At 41.9% G+C, this 17,078-nt stretch overlaps 1 protein-coding gene across 1 annotated transcript in view; it reads left to right on the top strand.

Annotated features, from left to right (window-relative positions):
* Positions 1-17,078, top strand: part of NELL2 (neural EGFL like 2) — a 147,470-nt gene extending 130,392 nt beyond the window's left edge. The window contains exons 17-20 of the mRNA XM_066633686.1: positions 7,514-7,707; positions 9,966-10,142; positions 11,582-11,806; positions 17,028-17,078. Of these exons, the coding sequence (XP_066489783.1) occupies positions 7,514-7,707; positions 9,966-10,142; positions 11,582-11,806; positions 17,028-17,078 (647 nt within the window). The remainder of the gene's footprint in view (positions 1-7,513; positions 7,708-9,965; positions 10,143-11,581; positions 11,807-17,027) is intronic.

Raw genomic sequence — 17,078 nt, 5'->3', positions numbered from 1 at the left:
ATTCTGCTGTTCCCCATTCTTTCCCACCCCCACCCCCCAAGGCCACACTACTGCCTGGCAGTTGTACTTACTCCCGTTGCAGCACATCCTCCTCCTGACAGTTCCTCGATGCCTGAATGGCGCAGTTCCTGCTCACCAAATGCCGTAAACATGCTTTATGGGATGTTTACAGCACCCAGCCCTGGCTCTAGGGCTCAGTGCTGGTGCTGGGTGACTTTAGGATTGAGCGCTAAGGCTTCTTTTGCCAGTTCCTCAGTGCAGTTGAACTGGTTTAACATGGCACTGTACCTGTTGTTTTTAATATAGTGGCAAATGGGAATAGGAATTCCCCATCTATTCTCGGGACTTACTTTCTCTCTTGTCAATCCAGAGGCAGGCAGATAATTCAGAACAGATTAGTCCTTGCTCTGGATCTGTCCAGATGCATGTGGAGAGGGAGGATGAGAGTACGCCTTTCCCCACTAATGCACCTATCTGACTTCTGCATGCTCTGGATGTCCACGTGTGAGCATAATATTCAAATTGGTTCTAACTGCATAAAATAAAACAGGCATAGAGGTCCAGATCATGCAGTTGATATGTCAGATAAAGTCTGTTAGCCTACCATGCAAAATGGGCTTTCTTGCATTGGACTTAGGGCCTTACATGCTTATGACCTAGTCATATGTTACATTGCCACAAAAGGATCTCAAGGTGATTTTTTTTTTCTCTCTCCAGGGACTTTCCTAATTTGTTTGCTATAATTTGAGCTTATCAGCTTTCTTCCTCCATTGTCTTTTCTTACTGCCTCTTTCCTTCTTTTTCCTTATGTTTCTATCTATGTTGATTATCAACTTCCAGACAGGAACTTTATGTTAATTTTATGTATTTTCAGCACCTTCAGCCCAATCCTCCCAAACTCCCTCTGTGGCAATGCAGCTGTGCCAATGGGGTGTGCGCTGCATCCTGTGGGAGAGTTTTGGGCTGTGAAGGCCTCCTTGAGGTGAGAGGACATTTGTCACAAGTCCAAGTGAACCCAGGAAGGCCGATCAAGTCCAGGAAGGGGAACTGGATACCCACAGTGCACTGCCACTAGTACCACCCCTTTCCCAGCCTTGATCATCCCTCCACCTCGCCCCATCTGTGTAGCATTCCTCCCCCTCCCTGCCCTGTTCTGCCCATGTCTGCCTCCCTCCCACTCCCAATGCTAACTTATTAGTGCCATGGGTCCTTCCCTGTCTGCTGGATGCAGGTCCAGCCATTTGCAACTGTGGAAGCAGTCAGGCCACACACATGTCCCACTTTGCAACAGCCATAAAGAATCTTACTCCATAAGGCTCTCCATAAGGCTCTCTTAACAAGCCACTTGTTTCTTAGGTACTTATGGACGAACAGGAATGTTGCAGGCAGAGAATGTTGCTCTAGGTAGGCATGAAAGGAAGGGGTGTTGCCCTCATCTGCTCCTCCAATATGGGGGGATAATATCTGTTCCGCCAATATGGGACAGATATTGAGTCTTGTATTTCCAATCCAGTTCACTTGTTCCTATTTGATATATGGATTGTATCCCTTAAAGACAGATATTATCAGGGATGGGCACTCAACTCATGGTGACTTGACTCGAGTTGCCCCAAAACGTGTTTTTGGATGACTCATTTCAACTTGAGTCATGGATGTCGCTGACTCTGAGTCTTGCAACTTGGGACCAGTGACTCTGAAAATGAGTCAGGACCTTAAATGACCCTTATCAAAAGACTCTATTTTTTGATGAGTCGAGTTGTGACGGCTGCATCTTATGACTCATGTGTTGAGTCTTGACTTGCGACTCGGGCTCATGAACACATCTCTAGGTGTTATCAAAGGATAATTTTGCTATAAATATAATGCTGTACTCTTCACCTCTTTTGCTGCTAACTTCTCAGGCAGAGATAAAAAGACAAGCAAACTATAGATGCAATCCCAAGCATGGAATCACTCCTAAATTCTGATGATTCCTATTGGTCTGCAATGTATATAACATGTAGCATAAACTTTATTTTCTTCTTTTGATTTACACACTAAATATACTTTTAAAGAACCCTCTTGCACGGTGATTGCACTCTGAAACTCTTGTCACCTGTAGAGTAATATTATTTAGCTTTTCTAGTTTGTAAAAATACTGCATTTCACAAAAGGCAGCTATACTGCTAGCTTAGTAATTCTGAGATTTTTGGGTGCTGTTGCAAATGTCATTCTAAGGAACAGCAGGTTGGTGGGCATGCAGTTATTTTAAGAAGCTTCTATTCTAAAAACAAGGGACCCGGCTATAAGTATTCATTTCTAATATGCTTCAAGTTAAAAGTGTATTTTAAGGAACACAAATAACACTGTGTTTCATTATGGTTTGTCTCAACCAAACTGTAAAAAATCTAGCATTTTCTGTAACCCTAAATTTAAAATACCCTTTCAGCTTTTAAGTTCCATTGATTGGTTGCATATTCTGAGCAATCTTGCAGGGGAAAAGGATGACCAATGTTCTGAAGGCCTATCAATGACATTCTTTCATCTCCGAGATATCTTCCCCATCAGAATCAGAAGACAGAGTCCGTCAGAAGCTACATCGGGGGAAAGGGTTCATCCTACCTGAAGGAATAAGGAGGGTTATCACACACATCCAGATTCAAGGCTTTGGGCTGGCTGAATCCCATGATTGGTAGAAGGAAATCACATTCCGTAAAATCAACTGGCTTTACTTTCAAGCTAACTTGAAATGTTAGGATTAGGTGTGCAAGAAACTTATTGTCCAAAAAATCACTGGAATACTTGCATTTCTACAAAGGAACCATGATGGGTCTATAACAGTGTTTCTCAACATTTGTTCCCCGCCGTACCACTTCACATGGTCCACAGTTACCACTAGAAGTAACTGGCAATGACATCATTGCCAGTTACTTCTGAGTTGGGAGGCCAGTTGCAACCTGACAAACACTAGTAAAGAGGCTCAGGGTGGTCAGGAGACCTTTTTCAAGCATGGAAAAGCATGCTTTGGAGCTCTGCCTACCAAACCGAACCTCCTGCTGCTGTTCGTAGCATCACGTTCCTAGTCTCGCTTCTAGATGGCAGGTTTCCAAGTGTCCTGCGAATACCACCTGACACCACCTCAAGTACCACTGGTGGTATCCATACCACTGGTTGAGAAACACTGGTATATATCCCCATTTTCCCCACCTTTGTTTGCTGGGGAGGTGGGGGGGGGAAACTGTGGGAGTTGGGTTCTATTTTAGACTACTACAGACTGGGTGAGGGTGAGAAAATTATGCCCATATTAATATGTGATGTCCCCAGCCCCACTGATCCCTCATTTCCTGAAAGGATATGGGGAAGAATAGAAAGCAGCTTAACAGTAAGGAGGAAAGAGTAACTAAAATGTATCTTACAAGGACAAAAACAAAATAGGAGGAAGCAGATTTACAAATAACAGAGTTTCAGAGATGAATCCTTACACAATGCAGATAAAAAGACACTAGGAGAAGTTCTGCAGACTGGTACTCTGCTGATAGCTGAAGAAGCAAATCTCACTCATACTTGTGCGTAGCTTTCAACACTCCTCAAACTCACTGCTGCTGAATGGGTGGTGCCGGAAAACAGATGGTTGCCATTCCTTTCTTCTCTCCACTGTTTCCTTGAGAGTGCTTTATCTTTTCTCAAATCTTTTCCTCTTGATGTTCTCACAAACTCCTCTTCTCTAGAATCTAGTCTCAAATATGAGGCTCGCGGACTGAATGTGGTCCGTGTCAGCACTGTCTGCCCTATGTCATCGTTGGTGTTCTCCCAGCACCACCATCAGCTATTCTCAGCTGCTGAACTATGCTGAGGTGTCGCTGCTGCAGGTGCAGCCTGCAGGGTAACTGGGCTCTCTCATTTCTTGACAATATGATCAAGATTTGTTTATTTTCTCCTCTGTCATTTGCAGCTAAGGTGGCTTTTCTCAGTGTTTGTCCCCTGCTGTACCACTTCATGTGCTCCATGTAGTGGACGTACCACAGGAAATAACTGGTGATGTCATCACCAGTGACTTCCAGATTGGGAGGCCAGACACAATGCAACAAACACTAGTAAGAGGCTCAGGGAGGATGGGAGGGCTTTTTTGAGCACTCAAAAAGCGCATGCTGGAGCTCTGCTGTTGAGCCGAGCCTCCTACTGCTACTTGTTTCATTGCATTGCTGGTTTCACTGCCAGGTGGTGGAGGTCTGGTAGTCCCACATGTGCCACCAGGCTCCACCTCAAGTACAGCTACCACTGGTTGAGAGCTAAGGAGTGAGGAAAAAGTGCTTAGTTCTGTCATCACCAGCTTAATGACATCACCTCTGGCCCTCAGCAGATCTCATGAGTGCTATTCGTCCTGCTATATGAAATGAGTTTGACACCCTGATCTAGTCTGCCCTCTCTGTCCACTGGTACTCTTCTTCCAGTTTCCTCACAAATTCCTTTGGCAGCTCCCCAGGGCCAAAAAGTGGATTGCACTTGACACATCCATAAAGGATGCTATGCGTCATAGGACCATGAGTTCAAAAGGGGGGGGGGGAATGAGTGTGAGAGAAATTTCTGTCCTAATCAAATATGTACATTAGAAGCAGCTGGGTTGCCATTCCCAGGTGTGTCAAAATCATATTCAGCATCCAAGCTATCATTATTATTGTACCATCTGTGTACACGGCACTCTACATTGAGAGTAGTCTTCATAAACAACTTGCTAATTGGCAGTGAGCCTGCTCCTATAAATCAATGAAGGTGTTTTCTTGGGAATCAGTCGTATTTATGGTTAGGACATCAGAATACAGTAGGTTGTTATGAAGCATTAAAAAGAACAGGAGGTAGGAATCAAACCTGTTGTAAATTGATATCTCTAACAGAAACACAGCATTAGTTCTTAATCAGGGATGTGTGATGTAGGTGAGGCAGAACTGCCCCATCATAGTCCATGGATAAGCACCACAGCTGCCCTGCCCACTTACGCCTGAGGAGGCTCCCCTTACACCTGACAAAGCTGATGTAAGGAGAGCCTCCTTGGGTGTAAGCAGGAAGGACAGCTGCGGTGCTTTTCCATGGATTATGATGGGGCAGTTCTACCTCACCTGTCCTCCCCTCCACCGCACGTCCCTTTCCTTAATTACCTTCTGAATAATTGGTTATTTTCTGCAAAGTTTTTTTTTTTCCAATTTAGCAATTTTTGAGACTCACATGTCTCCATTTAACCTGTTCAAAGCAACTGAAACACAGCTCTGTGTGAAGTGGAAGCTGCTATATGCTACATATGCTATGTGTTGTGTCTTTTAAAATGACATGAGAGTGATTATAATGACAGTCTACCTAGGCCTGGGACTGAAGGTAATTTGGACTCTATTGACTCTATTCCCCTTCCTCCCACATTCTCTTCTTTTTGCTGTATTCAGCAATACTTGACTCTCTGTTCAGTCCCTGCATTCTCAGTGTTTTATAGTGTTTGGTGCTCCTGTTACAGCTGTAAACAAAATGTCAGCAGCATAATTCACTCTTTATGGGAGTTTGTTACAAGTCCAAAATCAAAGGGCTGAAATAAGTTCTTGCAGGAACAGATGATTTGTGGTTCAGCACTTTGCAGATAATGATTGAAGTTGGATGGTGCTAAATAATTGAGAACTGAATTTCATTTGTGCAGGTTTCTGGTCTATTTCTTAGCATTTTTAGTGATTCCTGATTTTTACAATGATATAAAAAATATGAATTTTTGGAATGCCATGTTTAGCTTGACTTCAGGTTATTCACTTGCTTATTCAAATGATCAAGGATCTGCTACCAAAAAAAGCTTTTAAAAGCTTACAATATAACAACAATGAGAATAAAAGCACACAACACACTCTTACAACCCAGAAGCCCAAACAGGGAGGTCTTGAACATACTGCTCTCTATCACTGGTCAGTCAAGGTCAGTATTGTAAACAGTATTGCATTCCTGCTGGCAGCAGCAGTTCAGGGATCTTTCCCAATCCTACTTGGAGTCAGTGGCATAGTCGAGGGGGTGGCACAGTAAGTATTATAAGCGTTGTGTAAGCTACCCCTCACTGTCAGAGCCATTTGGGGCAGCAATGAGCAATGCACAGGTGCTCAGCGAGCTGCCATTTTTGCCCCAAATGGTATCAGTAGGGAGAGGGGGGCGCTTTTCCTATTACTCAGCTCCAGCCATACTGAGCTAGTCCAGCAAAATATGCCATATAGACTTGGCCAGGCATCCTTCTCTGGAAAGAAAGTCCAAGACTTCAGAAGATCATATCACCTGGTGAAAATATAAGGGGACAGTAGCTCATAGATAGATGGCCCAATCATTAGTTTAGTTACAAAAGGCTTCAGTATTTATGTTTACAGACATAGTTAATACTAGTTGCATTGCAGTCTTTTTACCTTGTACGCCTGTATTATTGTATTGGCTTAATCTGTTTAATTGGGAAGGCTTTTTCCAAGTTAATTATACCTTAATGCATAGTTAATTTGAAAAATGTATTCCTTCTTTTAGTGGTCTCCCATAGTACAAATATCACCTTTTAGAGAGAGCTATAATTAAAAAATTATGGGACCAGATTATTGTGAAAGTGAATTTATGATTGGATACAATGTTAAAAATTTATGTATGTTTGGTAATTACTTGTTTAAAGGTCTTTGTGGCCTCTCAATGGCAGGCTGAGAAAACAGTAATGGTTCTTTTTTTTCATTAAAAGACTAAAGAAAAACAACATTTTCTTATGTTTCTGCAGCATTTAAAAATGAAAAGCAGCATGACATTTTAAGTATATGTATGTGCATTACTGAAATGTATGTCTATAAAGTATTTGCAATTTCTGGAAAGTAATCCCTTTCTATAGATTTAGCTTTATTGCTGGAAATAGTTCATTTTGTCTGTTATTAAATGTTAGATGGAGGGATCTTAGATATTTCTGTAGCATAATGAATATACTCAAGGTGGTATCTAAGATAGATTTCATGATCCCTTTGTAATGAATCTCAAAGCCACAATTCACTTTCATTCTAAACATTCTTTTTATTTCTAGCAAACATGTGTGTGAACTGAGCAACTCTACTTAAGCCCAGCAATGGATTTGGGGAGAGTATTCTATTGTTTTGGACAGTTGCTTCTCATAATTGCAGGCCAACTGCCTCTGTATGAACCCAACATAATTTTCTGTTTTGTGCCCTTGGGCTTCAAACTTGTTAATTAACCTGCCTGCTGAAGTATTAGGTGTACAAAGATAGTATCTTAAGCTACCCCTGCCACTGTCCAGGTACTATTTATTTAAAAATAATATTTGGAAGTTCATATTGTAAGTACTTTCTTTGCTTAAAATAGAACTATTCACAGTTATTTCAACTGTGTATGATTTGTAATTAGGTCTGTTACACTTAAATGCAAATTAGCATGAAACTAAGGCCTTAATGGCTGGGGATCACTTGCATTGTGGACTTCAGCCAGGCTAATTGTTTTTATTGACTGTAGACTAAAAGCATCCCATGGCCTCTTCTTACAGACATTGATGAATGTGCAACTGGGAGACACAGCTGTGCCAATGACACAATTTGTTTTAACTTGGATGGTGGTTATGACTGCCGTTGCCCTCATGGAAAGAACTGCACAGGAGACTGTATACATGAAGGCAAGATCAAGCACAATGGGCAGATCTGGGTTCTGGAAAATGATAGGTGCTCTGTCTGCTCTTGCCAGGTAAGTTTGAGCAATATTAGCTATGGATGTTATGGAAGTGGCAAAAGATGGGAAAACGAGAGAAAAAGACTAAAGACAGAAATAAGGCTTCAATCCTATGCAGACTTACTTGGGAGTAAGTCTCATTGAAATCAGTTGGGCTTACATCTGAGTAGACATGCATAGGATTGCTCTGCGCCAGATTTATTTTCAGACGATTGGAGGTGATATGACAGTGATATTATTGATCACTGTTTCTGTCCTTCTGTCTTTGGGCAAAGATCTGTTGGACTTGAGTCAATAGTTTCATATGTTAGGATTTGTTTTCCATAGTAATGCTGAAGTAAAGAAAGCTTTTTGTTGACAAATGGATATACTAAAAGCAGAGGTCAAAACTGATAATTTTTACACCACAGTTGCAGCTCTCCTTTGTGTGAACTGCTGCAGAATTTTGATTTTAAAAGATTAACCTCTGCTAACTGAGCAAAGAGGCATCTTTTAAAGAGGTGCCCTCTTATATTTAGCGGGGGGGGGGAGCAACTGTCCTTCTTCACCCCAGCATGGTGTCTTTTCCAGTTGCTTCTGTATTTTTCTTCTGTATTTTTCTTGTTTAGATTGTGAGCCCTTTGGGGACAGGGAACTGTTTGATTTATTTTACTACATAAACCGCTTTATTGAAAAGCAGTATATAAATATTCCTAATTATTATTTTGATTAAAAATCTCAAAAGATGTGATGATAAAGGAGAGAAAAATTAAAATTAACAGGTCACTTTTAATGAGGCAGACAAATGATCCATGTTAGCTTACTGGCCCTCTTAGTTAAGATAATAATTGAAATAAGAATATTATCTTCAGTTTACATTCCTTGAACCAAGCTATGTTGTCAAATGAAGACTGTGGGCCCAATCCTATCCAACTTGTAGCCACAATGCAGCCCTGTGGTTAAGGAAACACATGTTCCCATACCTTGAGAAGACCCTAGTGACTGCCCCTCCACCACAGGATGCAGCACACACCCGGCTGACACAATTGAACCAGCACTGGAAAACTGGATAGGATCGGGCCTTCTGACATTCAGACATGATGCTGAACTGTGATTTGATGTTATTCGCTTAGTATTGATTATATATATATATATATATATATATATATATATATATATATATATATATATATATATATATATATATATATATATATATATATATATATATATGCTGCTTTTCAGTGACAGGTTCTTAACGTGGTTTGCATAGCAAAGGAGTAAGAAAATGGCACCCTGACCCATAGGGACGTGCCGTCTAGAAACTAAATTGTAAGGGAGACACCAGCAAAGAGTCAAATGGTTGGGATGCTGTGGTAGGAGACGCAGGGATAATTGTGCTTTAAAGGGCATCAAGGTTAGTAGAGGTTATGAGAATGCACTTTGTGTTAATATGTTTTCCCCTATCCATCCCTCCTTCCCTTCATGTCCAGAATTTTGACACTTCTAGCTGCAATTTTTAGTGAATTACAGCATGCCTGTTGATCAAACCAGCAAATTATCATTTCCACAAAACATAGTTTGCCTGCAAACCAAGACTGCAAAAGAGGATCAAATTGTCTAGAGCAGTGGTTCTCAAACTTTCTGAGAGTGTTACTCTCAGGGTAAGTCTTTGAGGGGGAGGGAGTGAGGTCTGCGACATGATCCCCAGGATTGTATTGCAAAGGGGGGGTGCTTTTACTTACAGGTGGCTGCAGGACATTGCAGGAGGTGCGGGGAGCCCCGCGCAGCCCTCCACAGGGCTCCCTGATGCTTAGAACATTGAAAAAAGTGAGTGCAAAGCAAAGGTGCTTTACGCCCCTTTTATCAATGTTCTAAGCATTGGGGAGCCCTGCGTAGGGCTACGCGGGGCTTCCTGCACCTCCTGCAATGTCCTGCAGCCACCTGTAAAGGCATCCCCCTTCCACCCCCATTAGCAATGTGATCCTGGGGATCACATCACCACTGTCACCTCTCTCCCCTCCCTTAAAGGAATGGGGGACCCTTTACATGAAATGGTGGGTTACGACCCACCAGTTTGAGAACAACTGGTCTTGAGAAAATAGCAAATTATTTGCCACAATTGCAATTTGAAGTTTCTAATCTCTGCACATGAAGGAGAGAGAAGGTGAAGAAGGGGTGCCAGGTAACTTAGTTGTAGTTGTGTTTTGCAAAATACTAAACACCATGTTTCATATTCATCTTCCTTATGATAACTATGCAAATTAATTCTCATTACTGTCTTGCAACGGTAGACTGGATATGTAATGTGTCGACGAATGGTCTGTGATTGTGAGAACCCCACAGTTGACCTGTTCTGCTGTCCTGAATGTGACCCAAGACTCAGTAGTCAGTGTCTACATCAAAGTGGGGAGATTTTGTACAACAGTGGAGACACTTGGGTTCAAAACTGTCAACAGTGTCGATGTTTGGTAAGTCTTCCTATGACAACAAGGAACTAAATCAAAATGATTTGAAACCATGATAAGCATTTATATTTACTTCCTAGTCATCTATATTTTTATCCATTATATATGTGTCCATCAATTTTTATGTAATTAAAATTTTTGTTGCTCGCAGTATCATAGATGGCAGATTTCAGTCCTTTAGATAACACACATCTTGTCACAGAAGAAAAACCTATTACTCAAAAAGATATTTGGTTGCAGGAATAGATGGTAATCATGAACTGAGGGGACAGAATTAATAGCTCATTATCAATCATGGTTGAAAGGGCAAATTGTAATCATTGAAACCTGATGGGGTACACTGCAAATATTCAATCAAAGCAAGAATATTCCCATCACATTAGGAATTTTGGAAATTTATCCTATCTGGGGTGCAACTCAGAGTAAGTCAGGCACATTCAAGGCCTATTAAAATCTGTGAAACTGTCTAAGATCAATGCTTACGTTCCATTTAAATTAATGATTAGCATTCCAGTGGTATAGCTGCCGCCTCTGGCACCTGGGGACATGACTCTCCATATCATCTCCTGGAACTGCCTGACTTGAAAGTAGTTGCAGTGATGTGATGATGTCACTTCCAATCACTTCCGAGTTATGGTCCTCAGAGCAGTTGCGAGCTGCTCTGAGTGGCCAACTGCTTTTTTAATGAGAAAAGCAGTTGGCCACTCAGAGTGGCTTGCAACCACTCTGAGTGCCTGTGAGGGGGGTGCAGTTGAAGTTACTTCGGTGATGAAGAGAAACCCTCACTGCCACAGTACTTTATCTTGCAGTGCCCCCATGCGCACCATGGGCAGGGAGACATGGAGGCAGGCCTGTTCCAGCTCCACCTCGGGATCCGCCTTTGGGAGTGCGGGTTCCCTACCTCGAGTAGGGAAATTTACTCCCTGCCTTCCCTTAGCAATGCCACTTTGGGATTCTGGGCCCATCAGCTCAAATTTCCTGCCTATATGGTTAATTCTTAATGATTAATTCTATAGGTCTGCTTCGGGAAGCATTCAACTTTTCAGTCCCCTGAGTTATAAGAAATATTGGGGGTTTTAGGTACATTTCTTTTTAGGCATTAGGATGCTATTTACAATAATGATAATAACAGTGATGATGATGATGAAGAAATGTATTTTGTTGGTAAAGGGCCAGAGTCACATTTGTGTATTACCACATAACAGAATCAATAGGAATCGACTCAAGTGTAGAATGAGAAAGCTGTGTACACTTTTCTGTTTGCCTGGGAATTGTAGCTAACATTCTATGTGACTGTCTCTATGACATAGGCTAAGACTCATAGGTCCATTGTAGGAACCCATTCACCTTGAAGGAAAAACTATTAATTATAAGCTAACAAAGTTAATAATAAACAGAAAATGTAACCTTTTTTTGGTCTTTTTTTAAAAAAAAATAAACAGCAGGGTGAAGTTGACTGTTGGCCTTTGCCTTGTCCAGAGATGGAGTGTGAATTCAGTGTACTCCCTGAGAATGAGTGTTGCCCACACTGCATCACTGATCCCTGCCAAGCAGACACCATTAGGAATGATATCACCAAGACTTGTCTGGATGAAACCAATGTGGTTCGCTTCACTGGATCATCTTGGATTAAGCATGGCACAGAATGCACCCTCTGCCAATGCAAGGTAGAAGAGAAAATTCAGCTACAGAAGCACTTTTCTAGCTAGTTTGCATGTTTATAAGTATAGATTTGTTTAATCCAGTCACTGGGATGTCTGTTTGTACACTTGCAGTGTAAAATATTCAGCTTTGTTAACAGTGGTCTTCCCAGCCAGGAGAGAGGAGCATTCAAGAACTATGATACTGGTTAGATGCACCAGCGTGGCAAGAATCTTACTGTGCTTGCACTGTCTGACCTTGGGGAAAAAAGTAGCAAACTTATCCTTTTTTTATAGAAACATATTGGCTCAACTCTGACGACTGATCTTGCTGTTATCAGCCCTTTGCCATTTTGAAGATACTTCAAAATATCAGATGATTTTCTAAGATCTGTAAACATCCAACTAAAAGATTTTTTTTTTTCTGTCATGAGAAGCAAACTACCAAAAACAATCTTGAAGCTTTCTGATGATCAAACACTTTTATGTTGTGGAGTGGGAGAAATGGAAATGCAACCATTGCTTTTAAAGAGAATCCACATGATAATTTGAGTCTTTAGTATTCCTCAGGGATGAGAAGAAAGATCTATCTCATGAAGAATGATTAATGGTTAAATCCTTACTCCAGTTCTGAAACCTAAAACTTAGACATAAGGGAAAGAGTATTGGAATAAATTGTTATATATAAATTCATGTGAGATAAATTACATTTTATATTATTCTCACTCAGTTTAACCAAGGAGCAATCCCACCCCCACACAGAATTGACATAAGGAGTGTAATGTCATCTTTCTGATAAATTCAAGGGTCGTCCATACAGTTGAGTCTGTGAAGGTTTACTTAGAATACACCCCACAGCATTTATTGGCACTTGAGCAGAAGGGCTTTTGTATTTTGCCCCCACTGTGGTTTTCATCCCAGTTGAGGCCCCCAACATGCTATTTTTAATGGGGAAAAAAAGTTTCTTGACGCTTTCAACAGCAGCTTTTTCTCCTATTTAAAACACAGGTGAGTGCCGCTTAACATCCATTCACTTAATGAGTGATCACATATATGATGGTGGTCAAAGCCCAATAAAGATGCTCTTAATGATATTTGTTTTTGCCATTAGATATTTGTTTTTCTCTGTAAACCGCTTTGTGAACTTTGTTGAAAAGCGGTATATAAATACTGTTGTTGTTGTTGTTAATGAGGGAATCACATCTCCCATAGCTTGCAGCAGAGTTTTTATTCACACAACAATGGTTGGCAACCTTCAGTCTGGAAAGACTATGGTATAAGCCTACAGCACCAGGTATTCCCCCATCCAAGTACTAACCAGGCCTGACTCTGCTTAGCTTCCAAGTTCAGACGATATCGGGCATGTGCAGGGTAACAGCTGCTGCCAACAGAGAGGCTTCTAATGCAGTCTATCTCCAGTATAAAGCCTGTAGCCTGTGCTGTAGCCTGTGGAGCCAGCTAGTGTCTGGCAGGGAGTATCTGTTTATGCAACAAAGGCCATAGATTTGACTGAATGTTCACCTAATCACATAACAATGGAAATCAGAGAACGTATCCCCATCGTTAAGTGGCGCACACCTGTAGTGTGTGGGATCACATCACATCTACTTTGACTCTTAGTTTCAACACACTCCCTTCCAAAAGAATCATTGCCTGGGTGTAGACTCACCATCATCAATGGACATTCATCTTCCTGCCTTCACATGTTGGGCCTCCACATCCTTTCTGGTGGTGGTTTGGAAGCCACACACACTTCCAGATAGCCGTGTACAAGGGTTGAAAAGCCACCAGTAGTTCCTGTGACAGGCTACTATAACAGGATTGGGCCGTAACATACGCTACTTTCTTCCTTGAAGGTGTGCTTTATTTCTTTTTCATATTACAGTAATCTTTCCTAACAAACCCTAATACCATGGTATGTTTTATATAGTGTGATTTGTGCTGTACAGTAGAATAGAATATTAATGGCCTAATAGAAAGTATCTCATTTGTATAGTTTCACCCTGCTGCTTTCTTAAAGAGCATCACATGGAAGGTCAAAGCTGCAGGATAAGCCCCTCTGCTCTAGCTACAGCAAAATAGGTTTATTCCAAATCCCTTAAGAATTCAGAAAAGCCCAACACCAGCTAAAGCCGCCTTACTACAAAATCATTTGAAATTGCAAGTGGAAAAAGTACACTAGGATAGCTGCTGTGGTTTTCTTGTGCTCTATCATGCAACACGTCAAGAAATTCAAGGACAAATGGACTAAATGCAATCCTGGTAAAACTTACTGGGTTGTAAGGGCAGAACGATATGCTACTGAACTTCATGTCAACACAGGACTCGACACACCCAAAAAGCATAGTCCCATGGCAAGTTTTTTTCCCATTCTTCCAATGCTTAAGGACATTTATCTGTGCTATATTCTGTACAGAATACAGCATATTCTGTATTTCTTCCAGCAATAGCAAATGTTAGAGTTTTAAAACAGGACAGTGCACATTAAGGGGAGAGTGGGGAAAACTTGACACAGGCTTCTGTTTTGCAGCCCCATGTCAAGAGTAACACATAGTTTCTCCACAGTGTCTACTGGAAGCACAGGACTTATGTCCCTATAAATATTATGACTAGGACTGGCTTGCAAGTGCATTTCTCATCTGAAGTGTACATGTTAGTTAATTTTTTTGTCATATTAGTGTCTGTATTTTCTTGCCTTGCAATATGAACATTTGCCTTTAATTTTCTGCACTATTGGAGAGCCGGCCTGGGAAAAGGAAAAGAATATTTCTTTCTTTCCCCCTTTCCCTTCTTTTAGTATTTATTTGGGCTATTCTTTACTGGAAACATATATCCAATTCAGAAATGCAACTTAAAGGACTTGAGGGTTTAAAATCAACTCACATCCATGTGCACTGATTTAACTGTTTTATGACTGAGACGGGGTACAATAATCAGAAGAAATGTTGTATAAGTAACAGCCGCATGGGCAAGTCATTTAAACCAACAGACACAAATGAAAGCTTATTTAGTCTTATTTGTTGGAATGCATAGCTCAATTTACAACCCTTATTAAACCGAAGCATGTGGATTTAAGTTAAAGCACTATCTTCAGTTTTAATTAGCTTCTAGACCTAGCTGTCTGTCTGTCTCTTTATGTGTCTGTACTTTTCAAACTAAACTGAGGGCCCAATCCTATCCAACTTTCCAGCTCCTAACCAGCCACAATGTAGCCCCAAGATAAGGCAACAAATGTGCCTTTACCTTGAGGAGGCCTTGTGACTGCCCTCCTCCCATCACAAGATGCAGTGCACATGCCATTGACACAGTTGCATCAGCACTGGAAAGTTGGATGGGATTGAGCTCTTCATTTACCACTGAGGAAGATATGAAATAGCCCCTGGACTTTTCTCCTGCTGCAAGTATGAATTACAAGGATCACCAAAAAGAGTCCAGGCAGGGACAGTTTAGTAAGATGAGAAACAGTTAATTTGAACTCATTGTGTTCTTAGTTATTGAACTGCAGTGACTAGTGAGGCAGTTTGGTAGTCAGAACTTATGGCCGCTGCTGCTGGAATAATCCAGGGACAAGAAGAATTCCTGTCCTTCCTTATAAGCAATGGGAGACAGAGGCCACTTTGTCCACCGCTGTGCAAGAATGTGGCTGCTGGTGTGTGGTTGCGGGGTGCTGTAGTCCATAAGAGCACTTAACCAGTCACTCAGCTGAAAAGCCCTCCAGCAGGTGGAGGGAAAACTTGTCCAGTTCCCCGCCTGCATGATGTGGTGAGCAGCTATTGGTCGGGGAAGGGCGCAAGCTTGGGCGTAGTTTAAAGGCTGGCGTCCATGCTTTCCCAGCCTTTTGTTCCTCGGCAGCAGTTGAACCCACCCACCCGCCCTTTAAACACAGTCAGAAGCCTAGCTTATGGGGCCGGGTAGGAATTTTTTGGCTTTTCCCGATTGGCCATGGGGTGAAGCTTTTTTCGCCTACCCCTGACTGTCCCCTTATGGTTCTTGTGAGTCTTTCAGCCAGGTTGGCCATGTCTGGCAGGGTAGTGTGGGAACTGGAGGAGAAATAGGGAACCGGTGTCTACCTTCAGGCAAGCAACAGGCCAGTGCTGAGCCCCGAGGCTACCCGGATCGGGGGCAGCCTGGCTTGACCCCGGAATGGAATTGGGATGCTCACCTTCGTGGTTCCCTGGCTCAGGGTGGGCAGAACAATTCAGCTGGCTGAACCCCGTTTCCAGGGGTTGGTGATGAACCTGGGAGAGCCTTGGGCAAGCTCAGGTTCTGAGTCAAGGTGGTTTGCCCAAGGAGGGCTCAGACAGGATCTGTCTCCTCCTAGTTAGGTGCCCTCACTAAAGGGGGTGGAGTATAGTCAGGACCCTTTGCATAGCACCAATCGCTGCGCAGCCTTGTAATGGAATAAATCATGGCCCTGTTCCAACCAAGTCTTTTTGTGTCATGCATGTTTGTGGGGGGATACCTGGGCAATGTGTCTTCTGCCATTTGCTGGTCAAAGTGAGAATTCCCCTCCTATTGCAATTGCTATACAGCAGCAGCTTGCAATTTTAACTATTAAGTGAGCTGTTGATGAATATCTACTCTTCCTCCTTTCAGCCTCTTCAAAGCCTGCTTCAGATGTTCAGTCATGTGCAGTGGGGCTGGCTGCACTGTACAGCCGCATAAGGGCTGGTGGTGGTAGGCTGTATCCTGGACTTCTATGCATCTATTTGTAGCCCCTGAACATACAACTATATGCACAAAAGTTGCATATATGCAACTATATGCACCTCAGATGTTGCAATGAGTGACAGGCCAAAAGTCCTGGACAACTGTGACATGGATAAATTTGTCTGTCATTGGCATCCCTGGACATTTGTTCCTGGTTTTCCCCCCCCCCCCCATACCAGTTATTTGCATCCCAATATAAATAAATATATATATTTATATTAGATGTACTTTTTTATTTTTAAAATGCAAAGGTAGGCATAGGGGTGGGATAAGAGGCTTAGGATATGTAACATGGGATTTGTTTCCCGTTTCTAGTAGGATGCAAGTGACTGGGGTGCAAAAATTTTTTTTAAAAAGATGTGAATGTCCAGGGAAGCATTTGAATGCTGTCTAAACAACAGAGAAAGGCAGTATATAAATGAAGTATTCAAGCATTCATGTTTCAGTACCTCTCTAGGAGGACATGTATAAGTGCTGATCAATCATTTAAACAAAACTCTATGAAATAACGTAAATATCTTCCTCTTCTTTTCTCCAGAATGGGCATGTTTGCTGTTCGGTGGATCCACAGTGCCTTCAGGAACTGTGA

The sequence above is a fragment of the Tiliqua scincoides genome, chromosome 7, assembly GCF_035046505.1.
Source record: "Tiliqua scincoides isolate rTilSci1 chromosome 7, rTilSci1.hap2, whole genome shotgun sequence".
Classification (NCBI taxonomy): Eukaryota; Metazoa; Chordata; class Lepidosauria; order Squamata; family Scincidae; genus Tiliqua; species Tiliqua scincoides.
The sequence above is the reverse complement of the archived record's forward strand: the minus strand, read 5'-3'. Positions and strand labels throughout refer to the sequence as shown.